This window comes from Neolamprologus multifasciatus, chromosome 15 (assembly GCF_963576455.1).
Source record: "Neolamprologus multifasciatus chromosome 15, fNeoMul1.2, whole genome shotgun sequence".
Classification (NCBI taxonomy): Eukaryota; Metazoa; Chordata; class Actinopteri; order Cichliformes; family Cichlidae; genus Neolamprologus; species Neolamprologus multifasciatus.
Window position 1 is genome coordinate 2,402,006 of NC_140453.1, and position 14,961 is coordinate 2,416,966.

Genomic DNA, 14,961 nt, shown 5'->3' on the forward strand with positions numbered 1-14,961 from the left:
AATAATAACAATGCTATTTATTATTGTTATTATTATTATTACTATTATTATTTTAATACAACTTAAAGTATAATGTATACGTTTTTAATACATTTTTTTCTAATACCACCTTGTGGTTTTCAGTATGCATATGGACAAAATTTTCTTTTTTTCCCCCTTTTCTATCCTCGAGGGCGGCAGTACTGGCGCAAAAAACACACCTTTGGACAATGTAGTTCTCAAATAATCAATTCCCACGCTGCTCCATGATGGGCAGCCTACACTTCCCAGCGTTCCTCGGAGTTGCTCTGGTCCGTTTGTTTTGCTGCTCAGACGCGGCTAGTTCAACTTGCCACAGCGCGGTGAAGCTGAGGGTTGTTCTTCTGATGGCTGTCTTCCGCATAGCGTGAATTCAACCTGTTCTCTTTAATTAGCATCTAACGGTCGCTTGTATTCCATCTGATTCTGCTTTGTAGTTTTTGTTTGGTAGTCTTATCGCAAGGTTAAATTCATTGGCTAACGTTTAGTTAGCTAGCTGGCTAACGTTTACAGGAGTTTCCACTTGTTGCTAGCCAGGAGGAGCATCGCCCACAACAATGCCAGGATACCCTTGGTTCTCCTGGTTTCCTTGACAGATATCTGTTTCCTTATGTGTGGTCAAAACAATGGTGACCCGGCTCCCATGTGTGGCTGTTGTGACAGAGTTATCAATTGTAAAAAAGAAAAGAAAAAAGTTTACAGGCATCCCTTTTTCGTTCTTAATCTGATTAACGGTACACTTAACGGCGTTTTCCGCTGATGAAAGTAGTGCTGCGCCATACTTTGCGAAGTCAGCCGTTTACGGTGTCCGCTCCTCGTCTCAAAGTATGGATATATCCAGCGACTCTGACTCATACGACAGGACCCCGGACCACCGGTCACGGCGGCGTGAAGCCCACCGCAGACCTGGCCGGGAGAGGGCCAGAGGCAACGGGAGAGAAATCGACGGGCGAACCGTAGACATCTCCGAGAAAATCAGCACTCTTGCAAACACCTTACAGGTACTTTGCGCAAGTTTGCGTCATAGAAAAGACATGCTATGTGGATCTGTTCAGGGTTCACCTGCAAGCATTCACCTGTGTTTGTCCCCAACCATACGACCAAGTCAGCTGTTGGGAGATTACAAATCACTTAGGTATAAGTTTCATCTCATCCTGGGCTGGGAACACACTGAACAATGGTCTGTTGGCCTTTTTTCAGCAAATTTTCAGTATCAGACTCTTTAGTTACTGCATTTAAAGGGTGTTTATACACTTTTTAAATGTAAGGTTTTCCATCAGTTTATGGTTCGATTGTTATTATGTAAAAAAACCAATTGCCGTGTGAGAAGGCAGCATGTATTGAAGTATAATGCAGTGATGCTCTTCCTTGTGATTCAGAGTGCTCCTGTTTTTGTTTCTCTTCTTTGGAGAATTAACCTGCTTAAATGGCACGTATTCCCTATTTACATGAGTAATAAATGGATACCAGTCAAACTTGCCACAAAAGATTTAGTGTTGGTATAAATTCATAATTAACATTCATAGTTTGGGAATGAAAAAACAACCACTGGTGTCAGAGACATAATCCTTTTGTCTTTCATGTGCTTTTTTTCACCTGTGGTTTCCGGCTAATGAAAGCACCTGTATATATAATAAAATGAATGAATGGATGGATAGCTCTGTATGCATAGCCTATTTTGAATCCTTAACACATTGCAGCAGTCTTTAACTGGAAGTGTCTTAATGGCAGGACACCAGCAGGAACTTGACCAAAGTAGACAAGATGCTGGGTCAGTACAGGGAGCACACAGACGACCAGGCTGAAGCCATGGCACTGGTGAGATGCCTGTTCTCTTAGATGTCTTCTATTTTATTTTATTGCTGTACTACATATGTTAAGGCTGTTTTATTATGCTTTATTTAGCTATTTTACATTATAGAGCAATTTAGGTTTTTTTCTTGAGTTTACATTTGCACTTAGTTTCATTTTTTTAATTATTTATTTAGAATTTGATGATCGATGCCCTTTTTTTTTCCTTATGTAGTTTGTTTTGTTGTCCTTTATTTAAGCTGTTTTGCTGTATGTTTTATGTTAAGGCTACTATAATACAAGAATTTCCCAAAGTTTGTGATAAATAAAGCACATCTTAATTCTAACAACCAACTAATTTATGCCTTTTTATTCAGATTTTTTTAAGTGAATGACACTCCCAATTTTTTGCCAACTATATGTTTATTAGATCAGTTTTGCTGACAGCATTATACATCAGTATACATAAGGCAATCAACAAGGACAAACTGTATGGAAAAGAAGGAAAAGCCCTCAGAAAAATAGAAAAATGGGGAGTGACTTCTTAGGGGTCAGTTTGCCAGTTGAGCCCATTTATCATACACAGCTGCATGGGACCTTTTGTAGCAACACTAAGCAGTCAGAGATGGCTGGTTAGAGATGGATCATCAGATGATGCTGACAGTGAGGTCAAATCCATTCTCTCTAAGTATCTTAAGAAAGGGCCCCAAATACGACACTCCCATTTTTGCTTAAAAACAACAACAAAAACGTCTCTCTGCCTCCTTCTAAGTCATTTATACTTTTTCATGCATCAGCTTAGGGAGAACCTAGAGGAGTCAATCAGCCAGCTGCAGACACAGAGGCGATCCAACAGGGTTCGGAGCTCCTCAGCCTCCACGCTGCATACCAGCGACCTGGAAGCTTCCTCAGGATCAGGTATGAAAAAATGACCAGTAGAACCAGTGATCGAGTTTTGTTTAGTAAATCTTTTTCAGAGTATGAAAGTGTTCTACTTCCTGCTATATGTTAATATTGTTTGTTAGTTTGCAAAGCAAACCTCTGATAAAATGTATGCTTGTGATTTCAGAAGGCCAGCGTTTCTACCCCACTTCTCCACTTAAGGATTACACGAGCCCTCCAGGAAGGAGGAGGAGGTCTCAATCTGCCAATGTTCGCTTCAAGGAAACAAGCCTGGAAGGAGACGGTGTAAGGAACAACAGACCAGCTAGTACTTTGCTTCATTCACGTTCAGCATATTGCCACTAGAGGGCATATTGGGTAGATCCACATAGAGCAGCGGTCTCCAACCTTTTTTGCGCCACGGACCGGTTTATGCCCGACAATATTTTCATGGACCGGCCTTTAAGGTGTTGCGGATAAATACAACAAAATAAAACTAGTACCGGTACCAAAAAAAAGAAAATTTATTCATAACACACGTGAAAAGACCCAGGAAAACCGAGTAAACGATAAAAACAATAACAAAATAATGCTGAAAACTGATAAAAACCCTGAAAACCAGACATTTCACACCTGAGCCTCAACTCTCGCGGCCCGGTACCAAACGACTCACGGACCGGGACCGGTCCGAGGCCCGGGGGTTGGGGACCGCTGACATAGAGTATGTTGTATAGTCCAAAAAAGTTACTTTTCACTGGCCACAGTGGAAAATGTCATGGGTCAAGGAAAGGTGTGAAGGAGACTTGATAAGTAAAGAGGAGGCTAGTGTACACTAGACTCCTTTACAGTGTCCTCAGCACGTTCTTACCAGCTGAACAACAGTGGAACTTAAAGGCACTTTGATCAGTTAATACAGCTCGTAATCTGAAATGAGAAAGTGTTTATAAATCTGCGTTCTTCTAACAATGCAAAAGCTCAACAAGAAGCCAATTTTATTGTAGTCGTGTAATAGTTCAACTGTGGGTGTTGCTGTGTGATAAAAATGAAAAACATAGGATCAGATTGTGGACATGGATGTCATGTTTAATATTTACATGAGCTGTGCTATCTCGTCAGATTTGTTGATCATTTTCAGTCACTATAGATTATGGGAATGACCTCCTCTGTAATGTTTCCTCTGCTGATGGAGGTAATAAAGGAAGCTTTGAAGCACTTTTATTCAGTTTTTGTAGAATTTGTGCAGCTCTTACTGTGACTGCCAAAACAATACTTGGTCAGGGATCCTGACTGTGGCTACTGACGTTTTCCTTTTTTGCTATTTAATTTTTTGAATGAAAGAAAGCATCAGGTGATATGCTGATTTATCATCTCCTATTTGAATAAACCTCTTTCATTTGATACATAACAACAGGTTATCTGCTGAACTTGATAAGCAGTTAAGAGGATGGATAGAGAGATGGACAGTTATGATAATCCAGTATTTCAGGGGATTAGTCTGACACTAAATGAGGCTAACAAAAATTAGAAAAATAGATGAACATTTGAATCTCATGAATATTTTTCATAGTGTAGGAGAAAGCTGGTTATTATTTGTTAGTCGGCTTATTTATCACTTTTATGTGTTATTGTCTTAACTAGTCCTTAATTAATCTGTGGCTACATCCACACGTACCCGGGTATTTTTGAAAACGCAGATTTTTCTATGCGTTTGAAAACGGAGATTTCTAAAAACTCCTGCCAGGGTGGATATTTTCTAAAACTCAGTTTTTGCATTTACGTGTGGACGAGAAAAACGTAGAAAACGTAGAAAACGTAGAAAACGCGGCGTCAAAGGTGTGCGCCTTTTTTGACGTCACACTGTGCGCCACGTTATTGTTTTGGTGAAATGAATTTCTACAATACTGTTACTGTTACTTGTTCTCTCTGCAGTGTTTAAACGCTTACATATACACACACAGTTACTGTCCCTCCACACATACAACTCGGTTCTGCTTCTATGCTCCAGCTTTGTTTACTTTTTCCCACCGAGGCTTCTAGACTTCTGATTGGCCAACATTTCTGCACGGTTAGGAATATAGCGCCACCTGCTGCTTTGGCATGTTCCTAGCAGCGTTTTCCTTCATTTCTGCCTTTACGTGTGGACGGGAATTATTTTTTAAAACGAAAACGGAAAATCTCCGTTTTCAAAAAATACCCGTGTACGTGTGGATGTAGCCTTTGTGTGTTAAATCTCTTTAATGACACTGATGGGACATGGAGTCAAGAAGTTGAGGCAGAGTTCAGACAGACTGTCCTGTTTGTTGAGTCCCAACTGAGAAAGTTAAGAGACGATTATCAACAGCAGAACTGAAGATAAGAGAGTAAATAACTCATCTACAGCTCTTATTCCAAGTCAGAGTTTCACAGAATCAGACTGTAAATGTATTTAAGTGATGGGAGTAATCACATTAGTTTGAGGCCCAACGACACAAAAAGGAGCCGGAGGATTGGATGACTCTTTTTAAACATTATATCATTGAACTGTTTATGATTACTAATGGTAAATGGACTGGTTCTTATATACGCTTTTCTAGTCTAGCTGACCAGTTAAAGTGCTTTACACAATTTGCCTCATTCACACCAACACTTTTTTCTAGTGCTTCTATATAACACTCGCACACATTTACGCTCTGATGGATGCATCGGAGAGAAATCTGGGGTTAATATCTTGCCCAAGGCATGCAGACTGGAGCAGATTGAACCGCTCACCTTACTGGTCTATCACCTGAGCTACTGTTAGTATAAGACGAGGATTATGGTGTAAACTTACCTCTGCATCCTGTATAATAAATGTAGTTGTAGTATTTGTAACAAACCAAAACGCCTCCTGAAACTTTCACTATCAGGACGCACAGCTCTCTGAACCAATATGGCATCTGTGTGGTTGCATGTTTTCACTGGACAGCAGCAATCACCTGTAAATAAGAAATATATTACGCCACCTTTGGCTTAATGTGTCAGTTCAGTTGAATTTAAGTCTTTTTATAGCACCAAATAACGACAACAGTTAGCTCAAGGCATTTTATATTGTAAGGTGAGGATTGTAGAATAATAGAGAGAAACCCAAACAATAGCACAGTCCCCTATGAGCAAACACTTGGCAGTGGGAAGGAAAAACTCCCTGCGGCCATCTGCCGCAACCTTCTGGGGTTGAGGGGAAGAGACGGGATAAAGGAAACAGTACTGGGCAGAGCCGGAGATTAATAATGACTAATGATGAAATCAGAGGTGTATAAACACACGGAGTACAAAAAGACATGAGTGACGAAGAAACACTGAGCGCATCATGGGAAACACCCAGCAGTCTAGGAGGGCTCAGGGTCACCTGATCCAGCACTAACTGCTGTACATGCTTCATCAGAAAGGAAAGTTTTAAACCTAATCTTAAAAGTAGAGACGGTGTCTGTGTCCCGAATCTAAACTGGTTCCACATGACCTCTCCTAACATGATGACATGGTACTATGAGGTACTTAATATAAGATGGGGCCTGATTATTAAGATCTTGTATGTGTAGAGAAGGATTTTAAATTCAACTCTGAATTTCACTGGCAGCCAATGAAGAGTCGCCAGTACGGGAGAAATATGCTGTGTTTCAAGCCCCTGTCAGCGCGAGTGCAGCATTTTCCATCAACATCATTTTATTCACATGGGCTTTCATTTGTGTTAGTTTCTCCCTTTCAGATATCTGTAGTGCGTTTTCTACGCTGCAGCGATGTGGAGTGCCGCTCAGCTGTGCCCTGCTCGTGTCTCGCGTTTTGTATTCAGCGTGGGTTTGTGGCTGTCTCACACAGATTCATACCCTGCACCAGTCCATGAGGGATCTGCGTTGTGACCAGCAGAGGCTGTCTGATGACCTGGATAGAGAAATCCTCCGGAGGAACCGGTATCTGAAGTCTGAACATAAAAGCTCATACTTTCTCACACAACACATTCACAATTGAATTTGACAGCTATTGTTTTTATGTTACTGCAAAAGTCATTTTATGGCCAAATCTCCAATAATGGTTTGTTGTTGTCAAGTAGCATGATTAAACCGTTAGCCAGAGCAGCACTGATGCTAGTTTCTCTTTGCCAAATTAGAAAAGCTGCAGAGTCGTTCACAGCTGACATGGTGAAAATGGACAGACGCACTAAATACGTTTATTCTCGTTTGTGTTCAGTCTGACTGCACTGACCTCTGAAAAGAACGCTCATTACAATAGGCTGCTTTTTGAAAAACAAATGTGGCTTACAGCAGACGGCTCTCTTACAGTTTATTAAATTGAAGAGCGATACGTTTCCAAGAGCGTTACTATGTATCTCGCACTGTTTTAGTAAGCCACAATGAATGCAAGCAGGCTTTTATCGTCTCTTCTTCTTCACTTCTGCCCACAGAGTCATCAGTTTAAGTTCTCGGCTCTGGGAAGACAGTGTTGGAATTAGAGATGGCACGATACCACTTTTTTATGTCCGATACCGATACCGATATCATAAATTTGGATATCTGCCGATACCGATATGAATCCGATATAGTGTTTTTTAATCAATAAAACTGTTTTTTTTAATATCTTGCTGCATTTTGTATAAGTTTATACTCAAGTTTAAATAAATAACAACACTAAAGCTATTCTGTTATACCTGTATGTAAAAATACACTGCGCCCAAAATATTTCATAGTTCAGCAATACCAATCTAATAAACTTAAACCTGCTCCATCCTTCCTATTCTGGTATTTTAAAGAGTACTTAGCAGAAATATTAAGCAACCTAGCTAATAGGGTTGCAAACTCCCAGCAAAAAAAATAGGGAACCACCCACATCCCCCACCTCATGATGCTTAATCGATGTAAATTCAAATTTAATCAAATCAAATTTAATTTGATGCAGGGAGGAAAATGCACAGAAATAAATTCTTTTTCAAGAATAATTAAATAGATTCAACATCTTTCTTCAACAGAACTGCACAGATGGTATCTTCCCAAAGGAAAAAGTACTATAGCTTACTAGGGTATATTAGACTTAACAGTTACTATATACAGTAATGGACTTCTATACATTTTACATCAGATTAAAACTTTGGGTGTAAGAGTCAGATAATTATTTATTAAAAGCTAGACATTTTAAATGAGAATAAGAAAGAAAAGTATGTCTTTGTGCCCCCTTTTCCCTGTTCATGCCCTATCGGCCCCCCTGGCTACACTTTGCTAGATCCGCCCCTGCACAGTTACGTCAGCTGCGTAGAAAAAGATCCTGGTGTAGAAAGTAATATTAAATAAATTCTAACAACAGCTCATCAAGCTTAATAGTGCTGCTGTTGTTCAGCCGCTGGTTTCCTCTTTCTGGTGCAAAGTGGGCCAAAAACTAAGAAGAGAGACGGACTCGCGACAGAAAAGCCGATCAGCTGATTATTGATCAGTTTCACGTTTGAAGTAGCAGCAAGAAGAGGCAGTCGCTCCATATATCGGTTGTTAAGCTTAACGTGGGAATGCTTTACAAACATTCAGAGATGAACTTACACACTTGCTTTACTTCTCTCTGGGAAAACTTCCTCGGAGATGAAATGCTGGTTTGCTAGCAGCCGCTCTATCACGTGACCACACGGCTCCAACGTGCTACAGTTATGAGACGAGTTACGCCGTGTAGCAAGTTTTGTGAGGTGCTTTTTTGATATTTAATGGATCGGATTACATTTTTTATTTCTCGCCGATATCCGATCCAGTAATTTGGGTCAGTATCGGACCGATACCGATACGTAATATCGGATCGGTCCATCTCTAGTTGGAATATCGATCTTTTACTTTTCATATGCACCGAACATAAAGAAAGTTTTTTGCTTGGGGTTTGCAAACAGAAGCATGGTTTTCATCTCTGTGAAGTCTCCTTAATGAAAAGGTGATAAAAGTGTCACAGGGAACTTAAAGAGACGGCGGCGCGCAGTCAAAACGGATTAGAATTTGACATTTTGAAGTTATTAAAAATCACTCCTACCCAGCGCCGCTGACCAGAGCAAATTGATCCGGCGTCGTATTTCAGCATCCGAAGCTGCATAATTATTTTTTAGTGCTGTCAAATAATGCATTTATGAGGTCCTGGAAGAGTATTTCCAGTGTAAATATTTTCAGCCAGCTTGATTTGTCTGTTTTTGTTTTTTCCCTTCTTTTGTAGGGCTGATATTGACACCAGGCGGGCGATGGAAAGCCTCACAGAGCACATGACAGCTTCCCTGAGACAGGACTCAGTGAGTTGTGGCTGTGTATTTCATTGCCAGTACTTCAAGTGTGCTTTCTGGCTCTGTGGATGTGTAAAGAAAAGCGGAGGCATCCAGAATTTAAGGCCATCGCATCACAAATTTTGATGGATGAAAGCTGCTGTATAAAGCATGAAATATGCAAATAGCCGGAGTTTCTGGAATAGAAAATGGCAAAAGACAAATGGCTTCCTCTTTTTTTAAAGTAGGCTCATAGTGCTCCAACTTTAGCAAATATTTCCCTTTAATTTCCAGGCACACAGCTTGTTACTGCGCCATCAGTACTGTGACAAATACACAGCCCCACATGACGCCCAATATGTTTAATATTTTTTATCTCATCCTGTCTGTGGGCGTGACAAGATAAAGCTTTTTACAGGTGGCTATGATGCTTCCTGATTAGGCAGGGAGGCGCTGCGACGCGAATGTAATGCACTCAGTCGGTTATGAAAGATATTTTTATCATCCGCACTTTTAATTTCCTGTTTTCTCATCTATCGCACGCCGACGCCATTCCTGCGCCGGCGCGAATGATCGCGTGACCCGAGGAGCGCTCATTCTCTCTCTCGCCGTCTGTAGGTGTCGTCTCGTGTGGAGCGGCGTCTGCAGGAGCTGGAGAGAGAGATGCACGGTGAGCAGAGGAGCACGGGCGGAGAGAGGAGGCCGGAGCAGCGGGCGGCCGCGTCTGACGAGCCGCAGGAGGTGACACTTCTCCTCGCCACTCGCCTCCCACACCTGGCTCTTATCGCTAGGGGCAAGATGGAGGCACATGAATTCAGTGGAAAGATTTAACTATAACTAATGACCGTACTTAACTTTCCACATTCATTTATTAGAGACAACACTTAAAAGCGCCAAGTGAATTTTAAAGTTATGGGATCTGTGTTACCTGGTGATCAGCAAAGTTGATCTTAATCACAAATATATCTATAATACATCCAAGATTTTAAAAATGCAAATCCTACAATAGATTATGCAGCGACACAGAGTTCCTGTAGTAATACAAGCCTCGTGCAAATGTGATTATATATTTATTCGTGTTCCTTCTGCCGTTGCATAAGAATGTGTTGGTCCGTGTTTCCCACAGATGTGTGTCATGAAATGAGGCGCACATTATTACCAAAATAATAAGTTTCTCTGGCAGATATCTAATTGGCCAAACACTTGTGGAAAATAAATGAATAATAATAAATACAATGAGCTGCTTCTCAGTCCAACTTTTCATCAATCATTGCAGTTTAGAAGGGATAACAAAGGCGATCATTCTGCTCCATGTTTTGGGGAAGCATTTGCATTAATATGGAGGACGGCAACAAGCACAACCTGGCCCCGAGCCAGCCAGCAGGCGAAGAAGAGATGGAAAGGGTTGGAGCAAAGGACCTACTTTCTTTACCAAATAAGAGCGAGGGGATTGTCCGGTGTTAAATCACTGGTGTTTTTGTCTGAGACTGATACAAAAGCGCTGAAATGAGTTGCCAAATGTGTTTGGATTGCCAATAATACACCTCAGCAGCTTACCCAGGTAAAGTCTGTGTGTGGGAAACTGCTTTAGAAAAGTTTGGATGGCATTTTAGGCGCGAATAAAGAAGAGTTTGTTTTGCTGCGCAGCCTAAAGAAAGGAAGCTCAAATTCATCAGAAGAGTGAACACTCAATGAAAATATAATAGATGTTTTGAGGTTTACTGGACAATCAGATTTATTATGTAGATTTCAAAATTCACTACAGACGGGCTCGTCAGCAGTTTCACCTTTAACCAAAATAGTCTTTGAGATCAGTTGGAAAGGTCACACGTTCAAATCTCTCTTTAGTCCTTCTTTGTCACATATGCAGAAATTTGGCTGATGAAAGCATGTCAGTAGCACCTTCCACAAAACAGCGTGGGGCTTTCAGCAGCCTTTTGTTACACCGGGATTTTTCCAACATAATAATGCTGCCATCTGTGGTACAGAGATATTACAGTGAAAGTATAGTGGACCGTGGAAAACAACAAAAACAGTTTAGGTGGTCTGTTCAGAATTTGTGGGAAGTCAAAATAAGCATACTTGGTGGGATTAGTGAGCTTTAGATACAAGGATGGTTATTCTCCCTCACAAATACAGTTACAGAGCAGGGAAAACATCGAGGTTTCTAGTGGTTTTCATGGTTACTGTAGCTTCAATAACAGATTCTATAAGGTTCTTAAAGCTCATTCTGCTTTATGAGACTATAAAACACACTAAATAATTGCGTTGTTATAGTGCAGATGCTTGCTAAGCAAGGAATTGCTGCTTTCTTATATTTAATGCCAATCACGATCGTTGTCAAGACGTGATTTGTCTAAAAGCACAAGTGGCTGTGAAAGCGCTGTCATTAGGTGCACTTTAGTGATGTAGCTTGATGTGCATTATCTGGTTTTATTACTCATTCCTCTTGCTACTTTACATTTAACCACACAAACCCTCCACATTATAGATCATCAGGATAATGCCGCTTAATGATATTTCTTGGTTCATCTGTATCTTCTCCCAATCTGTCATGTCTGTTGTATTTTACCGGTGGACCACAGAGGGGCGCTGTGTATCCAGACTGATAGCTTGTGTGAGCAAGAGTTTTTCAACACGCTGTGTAGTGACGGTAGCTACCAATTCATTTGCATCGCTCTCCTCTGTCGTGCCCTAATGGGACACCAGCGGGGCCCAGGGCGATGGGAAATAATGCATTTGCCCAAAAATTAAGGGTAAATAAACAAGCATGAGGAAATGAAGAGGAAAATAATCTCTTTCACTACTAAAGAGCAGGAGAGGAGGGAGAGCAGAGGGCACATTTATTCCCCACCGATGGGCCCGCTGTGATGTGAATCAAATAGATGATGAGTCACTTGGGTAGATGTTATTGCTAGCAGCCGGTAATTCATCACCACAGCCCGCTTAGAGTGAGTGGGATGGAGTGGGATCTGAGCTCTTGTACAAATCCACCATGGTGCCAGTATCTCGTTCCAAGAAAAAGGCGATGATGATGATGGGGGGAGGGCAGGGGATACTGTGATGCAATAGCACTTCTCATGTGTCATCTTTATAGTGTCTTACTATAATACACGGTGTTTCCTGCGTGGAATTTTGTTTGTGTGTTTTAGACTTTAGGGAGATGCCAAATTGGAGCCAGTGAAAGAGAGGAGAAGATGGCAGCCAGGCTGCTCAAAGCCGACAGGGAGAAATCCAAGGTAAAGAAATTGAGTGTTAAAGGAGCGTTTTTGCATTAGAGAAAATTTGGGATGATCTAAACGCCTTCGAGAATCTTGGTTTCAGTTTTTGCCGTACTGCTTCAACGATCGTTTTAAATAAGGCATGCAGAGACTTTATTATTGCATTGTAGCTGAAAATGGCATTGAAACTTTCTATTTAATGTTACAGTTTTCATAATTGCAGTAATACAAAATATGTTTACTTTTTATTTACTAATATAGAAAACTTAATTGTGGCTCAAAATGTGAAGGCTATGATTTGTTGCCAACTAGGGCTGCCACAAACGATTATTTTGATAGTCGACTAATCACATCATCCATCCATTGGATGTACAGCATACAGCTTATTGCACCAGAAGCATCTGCTCTTATATAACTATCATTAGCTTACAGCTTTAAGTGTTTAAGGTATGTGCTAACCAAAAATAAAGACAAGATGATAGTTTATTAAATTTTAATGCAGAATTTGCAGATTGTTTCGGTGAAGTTTAATAAACTCCTTGCTATCTAAAATATAACAGGACAACGGAGTAGATTCTCGAGCATCTCACACTTCTGATAATCAGCTGCCTGCTTGATGTTTATTCAGCTGTGTAAAACTATAACTTTAATCTCAGCCAAACCGATTTACTCAGGAACAAATAAAATACTAAAAAAGCCAAACAATAACATTTTTAAGTTATCTAAGTGACTTATACGTTTAACCTGAGTAGCGAAAGACAGCGGTGGGTTTGAAAACGATTTGCCGGGAGTCCGGTGCTCTCACGGCTCTAGTGAGCCTAGCCCCCGGCTAGCTATCGAGCTAGTGGCTAACAGACTTCTCCGAAAACGTCGAAGCGCTTTTGAAAATATGTGGTGTCTTGATAAACTGAGCAGATATTTGAGGTTTACACAGCTACATTCTCGCCTGAAAATATGTTAAACGTTTTCTTTGTGACCCAGAAAGAATAATAAGAGTAATATTAAAACTAACTAGCTGCTGCCATTGTTGGAAACTGAGCTGGGCTGCGCTATGAATTCTGGGACACAGCTTCTTCTTCTTCTTCGGGGTTTAACGGCAGCTGGCATCCTTGTACATGCAGTGCTGCCATCTTCTGTTTCAGTCCGTTATTACACTCTTAAATCCTACTACTTATTCCTGCGTCTTTTGTGATCTTACAAAGCTTCAAACGACGCGTCGACTATTAAATCAGTCGTCGACGATTTTGATAGTCGACATAACCGTGACTAGTCGACTAATCGTGGCAGCCCTATTGCCAACTTATTTGACAGATTGTTCATTTTCCTCTTATTTGGAAATTTTTGTTAAACAGATATGTCTTTTTTTTCAGGCAAGGAAAGTTAAGTTTACAACATAGAATTTTTTTTGATGATTTTTGTTTCGTTCTGCTTTAAGTTTCTGGATTAAACCCTGGTACTGTTCAAATTCTGAAACACCTGTTCATGTAAATTGTTTTTGCTTCGCTGTCCTCAGATGGGGCAGGAACTAGACAGAGCCAGAAGATTGCTGGAACAGTCAGAAGATAGCAGAGAGTCCCTTGTTCAACAGGTTTGTTTGTCCTCTGCCTGATTGTATATAAACCAGTAAACCTCATGAGACAAAACAGTAAGATGAGAAGAGACTTTTTGGAAATCTTCAGTGTTGTTCTGCCTGCTATCAGACAGTCGGATGTCTTTTTTCTGCGTTTTCTTACACGGCTGATGACCCCCAGGTGGAGGACATGCGCTGTGAGCTGCAAAGGACAAGGGAGGAGAAGACGGGGCATGAGAGGGCACGGCTGGAGACTTCTCGGCCCAGTGCTCAGCCACATGGCAGCTATGCTGACAAGGATGGTGGAAGAGGTGAGCCTGAAGGGCCAGGTATTCGGTTGTCAGGGGAGAAGAGAGTGTACGGATGCAAGTTAAATGGATGGTTTTAAAGATTGCTGTGCCAGTGGAAATGGATGCTAAGATTTTGTTTTTTAGGATGACAACTTTCGGGTTTTAAATGTACAGAGTTGTGAAACGAAACACCGACAGCTCTGTTTCCTTCTTTTGCTCAATACTCGGGGTGTTCAGTAAAACACAGCAAAACAGCACAGCTACAAGCAAGCAGCAGAAATGAAACGCAGAGAAGGTGACGCAAGACAACAGAGCAAAACAAAAAATGCAGCCTGCTCACTGTGAAAACTCGAGTGTGGACTTACATTCATTCACAATGTGTTCACAAGATATACTGAAATTTTTAAACCGTGGGATGATTTATCTGTCACATGGATGCTCATTTTAAACATGACCAAATAATAACATCATTGTGTGTAGCTCATCTCTACCAGCCAAAATCTTGGGCTTCTGCTCGATCTATACTTAACTAGGCTTTTTTTTACTCATGATGGCTCTGCTGTTGTTTTTAGCTGTTGTTTTGGCTCAGTCACACAGGCCTCGAGGGCGGTCAGTGACCACAGGAGCAGGGTCCTATCACTATCAACAACTGTGTACTCCCTGAATGTCTGGAAAGTGGTTGCAGGCTGTTGCCAGTTGTTGTGCAAAGAGGGCGCTGCACGTTTTTGTGATTGCTTTCACAATTTGCGTTGCACTTTTCAGTTCCACTCCTTTGAAAGAAGTTTCTGAGTGTTTGCAGACAAGTCTCCAGGACGTTTTTGGTGCAACCATTCTAACATAAATGGTAAATGGCCTGTATTTATATAGCGCTTTTCTAGTCCCTAAGGACCCCAAAGCGCTTTACACATCCAGTCATCCACCCATTCACACACACATTCACACACTGGTGATGGCAGCTACATT

At 41.0% G+C, this 14,961-nt stretch overlaps 1 protein-coding gene across 13 annotated transcripts in view; it reads left to right on the forward strand.

The window, feature by feature from the left end:
- The first annotated feature begins 53 nt into the window (after positions 1–53).
- Positions 54–14,961, forward strand: part of cep128 (centrosomal protein 128) — a 55,695-nt gene continuing 40,787 nt past the window's right edge. For 3 of the 13 annotated variants that reach the window (XM_085132130.1, XM_085132137.1, XM_085132134.1), the window contains exons 1-10: positions 55–1,019; positions 1,750–1,836; positions 2,607–2,727; positions 2,879–2,997; positions 6,523–6,623; positions 8,875–8,947; positions 9,536–9,658; positions 12,070–12,156; positions 13,652–13,726; positions 13,890–14,037. In XM_085132130.1, the coding sequence (XP_084988256.1) occupies positions 846–1,019; positions 1,750–1,836; positions 2,607–2,727; positions 2,879–2,997; positions 6,523–6,623; positions 8,875–8,947; positions 9,536–9,658; positions 12,070–12,156; positions 13,652–13,726; positions 13,890–14,037 (1,108 nt within the window). In that variant the 5' untranslated portion in view covers positions 55–845. Of the gene's footprint in view, positions 1,020–1,749; positions 1,837–2,606; positions 2,728–2,878; positions 2,998–6,522; positions 6,624–8,874; positions 8,948–9,535; positions 9,659–12,069; positions 12,157–13,651; positions 13,727–13,889; positions 14,038–14,961 lie in introns of all 13 variants that reach the window. The other 10 variants (XM_085132141.1, XM_085132139.1, XM_085132132.1 and 7 more) reach the window with 8 other exon arrangements.